This window comes from Tursiops truncatus, chromosome 3 (assembly GCF_011762595.2).
Source record: "Tursiops truncatus isolate mTurTru1 chromosome 3, mTurTru1.mat.Y, whole genome shotgun sequence".
Taxonomy (NCBI): domain Eukaryota; kingdom Metazoa; phylum Chordata; class Mammalia; order Artiodactyla; family Delphinidae; genus Tursiops; species Tursiops truncatus.
In genome coordinates, this window is record NC_047036.1 from 109,714,573 (window position 1) to 109,719,582 (window position 5,010).

Below are 5,010 nucleotides of genomic sequence, written 5' to 3' on the forward strand. Positions count from 1 at the left end.
CACCAGTTCACTGAAAAAAATAAAACCCCCAGATTCCCACATCTGATAGACTGTGGTCACAGCACTGTCTGCCCAGCATTTCTGGTGACCTAAAGGGATCTGAGGACAGGAGCTGGGTGGGCACCTAGGGTGGACCATGGGCAAAAGTGCTGGATTTCCAGCTGGCACGGTTGACACCAGGCTGCCCTCAGGGCCCTCTCACCTACCCCACCAGGAAGCTCCTCCAGATCTTGGAAACGGCCCCAGAACCCTCTCAGTAATAAGTCTATAAGAAATCAAATTCTTTCCTTTATGTGACGCTGGATTTTCCACAAAGTAAAATCAAGATGAGTAAAGATGTGGTTTGTAGATAGTGTCCGACAAAGCGGAGACCAGGGTGTGAGGCATCACCACTTGGGCCTATAAAAGCTGCCACAAGAGGCCAAGGCCACAAGATACTCAGCTTAGGCCAGCCTATGCGTCTGCTTCTCACTCTTCCTGTGGCTCTAGGCTCCATGGCGCTCTGGTTGACTGTGGTCATTGCTCTCACCTGCTTTGGTGGCCTCGCCTCCCTGGGCCCTGTGCCTCCCTCTACAGCCCTCAAGGAGCTCATTGAAGAGCTGGTCAATATCACCCAGAACCAGAAGGTGAGTGCCTGCTGGCCAGGCCCTGGCTACGGCAAGCTTTGCACAAGGCTTGTCCCTTACTGGCTGTGTTACTCAGTTTTTCTCTCTCAGCTCCAAGACCCTGTACAACGGGTCTCCCCTGCTGTGCAGAGCAGGAACTGAAGCTCAGGAACACTGAAGGTCCCAGGCCTGCCCCTGCTATATGGGGATGCCTGTGGGGCCTGATCCCTGTAGAGACTTGGCCTGGGCTGGCTGGGCAGGTCTGGGACCCTGCCAGCACTCAGCTCACTGTCCTCTGCTCCCTCAGGCACCTCTGTGCAATGGCAGCATGGTGTGGAGTGTCAACCTGACAGCCAACATGGTGAGGACCCCTGGGCACTGGGGGGAGGTGGCTGAGGCTGCAGCCCTCTGCTTGTCTTTTCTGAGCCTTGCTCACACGGCTGGCGGTTCCAGGCAGGCTTCAAGAGCCAATCTCTACCCCTCATCATCTGGGCTCCCCACCACCCAGACCCACCTCCACCAGGCCTCCCAGCCCCCTCCCTCCTGCAGACTCACTGAATGTGCTGCCTGACCCCCCGGCGTTTTCGTCCCCACAGTACTGTTCAGCCCTGGAAGCCCTGATCAACGTCTCCAACTGCAGTGCCATCCAAAGGACCCAGAGGATGCTGAGCGCACTCTGTCTTCACAAGCCCTCAGCTGGGGTAAGGCCCCCCTGCCCACCCCGACCCTGCACCCACTTCTGCCAGGCCTGGGCTCACCCTGGGAGCTTCAGGGGAAGCTGGCTGAGCATCTGAGGCATGTGTCCACAAAGGGGTGGGCCCACTGTGGAAGCAGGGACGTGCCTTTGGGATTTCCAAGTCGTGGCCTGAGGGCTCCTGACTCCTACCTGAGTTTCAGTTCCACATCTGTAAAATGTGGGTAATAACAGTACTCACCTCATGGGGGGTTTTGTGGGGATTGAACCAGCCGGTCCCTGGAAAGCCCCTGGTAGATGCTGATCGTCCTGGTTCTGGCGTTCCACTAACATGCTGGCCTCTTTGCCCTGCAGCAGGTTTCCAGCGAGCACATCCGAGACACCAAAATTGAAGTGGCCCACTTCTTAAAAGACCTGCTCAAACATTCAAGGATCATTTTTCACTATGGAAAATTCAGCTGAAGCATGAAGAGCTAGCATTATTATTTGCAGAGGCAGACCCTGACCATCTAAGTTGCAGATTTATTTTTCTTTCAAATGTCAGAAATTTCTTGGGGAGACTGGAGGAGGGTTAGGGAGGGGGGTAAGGTTTCCTTAGCTTAGACCTGAGCCTGTGCTGCCTGCCTTGAGCCCAGCCAGTCCCACCTGCCCTGTGCCTTGGTGCCCGGGGCTCAGGCTGGTGGGCCTCCTCCATCTGGGGCTCTGAGCTGGGTGGACAAGAATGGACATTGCCCCACTTGACCTCCCCCTCCTCAGAACAAACTAGCGTTACAACGGGTGCCACCCTCGTCAGACAGCCAGTGGAAGAGCCACCTGCTTTACACCGGGGCAACTGAGGCAGACAGCAGCCCAGGCACATTTCTTCTTGGCCTTATTTATTATTGTGTGTTATTTAAACAAGTGTTTTTGTCTGTACTGGGGATAGGGAGGGACTGTTACTGCCAGAACTTGGAGCCAAGGGCCTGGAAACTTGGGGCTCCAGCACTAAAGCAGCGAGCATTAGGAATCCCTGGCAATAAGTACTGTGTGCAAACTTCTGCTACCTCACTGGGGTCCTGGGGCCGAGGCAGGGGACAGGTCAGAGGGCCAGAGTAGCCACTCTTGTCTGACGGCCAGCAGTCAGCCCTCAGCCAAGTAATTTATTGTTTTCCCTTGTATTTAAAGTTAAGTATTAAAATATGTTATCAAAGAGTTAATAATATATAGGAGAGCAGGCTAGAACACTGCATATGGTGTGGATTGTGGGGAGGGGTCATTGGATAAGTTGTTTCATTGACTTTGTCAAGCTGGAAGCCAGAAATAAAGATGGTGACAAGAGACCTGATGGTGTTTGCCTTTTATGTTGGCCTTTGGGGACGCGGGCCTGTGTTCTGAAGACTCTGAGGAGTGTTTGGGAGGCAGGGCAGTCGGAGGGGGGCCTAGGATGGAGTGGAGGGGGAGTGAAGTACAAGACCTGGGCTGAAAAAAAGCAAGTCAGTGCCTGGGGAGAGGGGACCTGGCCAGGAGGAGTTCCCCACCACCACCTGCAGGGAGGTGGAAGAAGCATGGGCCAGGGTGTCGGGGATCAAGGGAGGTGTCTGGAGCACGTAGAGACCTCAGAAGTGGTCTCATGAACACAGCCCTGGAGGAGTGGCCAGCCTGTGTCTGGCACCACCCACACACCTGCTGGTGTCGCCCATATGAAGCTCAGGAAAGAGAAGGTGGCTTGCCCAAGGTCCCACAGCTGGTATGGAGCAAAGCCGGGATTTGAACCCCAAACTCACTCCAACTCCAAAGCTCACACACTTAACCACCTTGCCTCCCTCTGTCCAAATGCCATCTGGCCTGAATGCACGACCTTTGTAATACTGTCACCAGCCTGTGTGGGCACCTCCCCTGACGGGGAGCTCACTACTCCCTCTCTAGGTACAGCCCATTCAATGTCTGGACACCTCTCATCACAAGAGAGTGCACACTCGCCACCTCTGTGAACAAAGACGCACCAATGACTTGCGGCCCCTGGACCGTGGAGTGACTGGGGTGGAGAGCCAAGGTCACAGGGCCCTGATCAGACTGTTCCTTTCCAAGCAGGTGTTTTTGCTTCTCCTTCAGTCAAGGCCAGCACGTGGAGGGCAGAAAGCAGCAAGTCTCAGCAAGCCACAGCTAACGGGCACACCCATCAGCCACGGTTTACACTGTGAATATTCGGGTGGCGGGTCAGCAGAGACCAGCCTCAAATGCTGAGTGGGCGGCAGGCACCCTCCCTGGGGGAGCCCAGAGCCCTGTGGGAACACCTATAGCAATGCTCACAAGTCAGTGGAGGCAGCCACTCAGGAGCAGTGAGAGCTCATGCCGTGTGTGATTCAGGCAGCAGAGGTCATGGCAGGACCTGTCCAGGGTGCAGATGACTGCAGCAGACTGCTCCAGGGACCACTCTCAAATGGAGTGAACCCCTCATTTCCAGCCAGGCAGATGTGAGGGAAGAAGCCACAGTCAACTGTGCAGGGATCTGGGGATGCTCAGCCCAGGGAGGGAAGACCTGGGAGGAGGCACAGGAGCTGAGTGTCCCATGCGCTGTCCAGCGTGGGAAGTGATGGTCTCAGAACCTGTTAAGTCCCACTACATTTGCTGAGGACTGCCTGAGGCCTGCCCTGCACCAGCTGCCTGGGCTAGTGGTGACCAAGACACCACATGCACTCAAAGTTTAGCAGCAGAAAGAAGTCTTTAAACAGTGGGGGTCTGGAAAAGGGTGCTCTACCCTGGGAGGGTGGGTAGCTCAAATGTCAGGGGTGAGGGTAGGAGTGAGATCTCCGCTATGCTCCTCCATCCAGAGATTCGAGGATTTTAAGGTCAGAAGAATATTTATGGAAGATTGATTTTTCTTCTTCTTTAACACAAAACTTAGCTATCCATTCTCTGGTAACATCACCTTTGACCCATGTTCTCTCTGCCCAAGCAGGGCATTGGCCTGTCTGTCCAAAAGGAAGATGGAAAGGCTTCCGGTGAAATTCCCTGTGAATTTCTCAAGAACAAAGACTGGAATTGAGGTTGGCCTGGGCGAGGACCCCTTAGGATTGCCCAAGCCATAGTCAGGAGGGCCCTGCTGCTGGGGGCACAGTGCCGACAGTGCCACCTGGACCCCACCACTAGGGGTCTGCAGCGCACCACATCCTCAGCCACCCGCAGCTCCTTGCCTGCGCCTCCGCCTCACCCGAGCTGTCCCCAGAGAGGAGCCTGTGGTCACGAGGGCGTGTGCAGTGAGCCAGGGGGGCTGGGGGCCTTCCAGGGATGGCAGACCTCACAGAGCCACAGAACCAAGCCGCTGTTGCTGGCAGTGGGAAAGGGGGCCAGTCAGGAATGAGAGATAAGGAAGAGAGAGGAAAAAAAAGGTATGTGTCAGCTCTTGAGGCTGGGAACATCACCACCTGGGGACTGACCCTCCGGGTATATGCTGGAAGTCTTCTCTAGCCATGTGGTCTCACTTCTTTCATGCACAAGGCAAACCCCAAACAGGGCCCAGGGAGAAGGGGCGTCAGGAAGAGACAGAAGGCTTGGTGAGTGGGAGGGAGATGCTGGTCATGGGGCCCAGGGTGGGGAGCCTCTTGGCACACCAGGAACCCCAGGCCTAGGAGGTTTCACCGGAAGAGGGGCTGGGGCTCAAGTGAGAAGTGAGACACACACTCAGGTTTCCAGTGAACTTGGCGCCAAACACCTCTGTTTGCCACTCAGATG

General features: G+C 55.5%; 1 protein-coding gene across 1 annotated transcript; it reads left to right on the top strand.

Annotated features, from left to right (window-relative positions):
* The first annotated feature begins 455 nt into the window (after positions 1-455).
* IL13 (interleukin 13) lies at positions 456-1,862 on the top strand. The gene is made up of 4 exons (XM_004322651.4): positions 456-626; positions 913-966; positions 1,202-1,306; positions 1,654-1,862. Exons 1-4 carry the CDS (start codon positions 456-458, stop codon positions 1,759-1,761), a joined length of 438 nt encoding a protein of 145 aa, XP_004322699.1. The 3' UTR covers positions 1,762-1,862.
* The last annotated feature ends 3,148 nt before the right edge of the window (positions 1,863-5,010 follow it).

Excerpts from the sequence above, each read along its gene's own strand:
- IL13 (XM_004322651.4), top strand. The coding sequence starts at position 456 with ATGCGTCTGCTTCTCACTCTTCCTGTGGCTCTAGGCTCCATGGCGCTC. Across the intron at positions 967-1,201 it reads TCAACCTGACAGCCAACATG|TACTGTTCAGCCCTGGAAGC; the intron begins GTGAGGACCCCT and ends TCGTCCCCACAG. Across the intron at positions 1,307-1,653 it reads TTCACAAGCCCTCAGCTGGG|CAGGTTTCCAGCGAGCACAT; the intron begins GTAAGGCCCCCC and ends TTTGCCCTGCAG.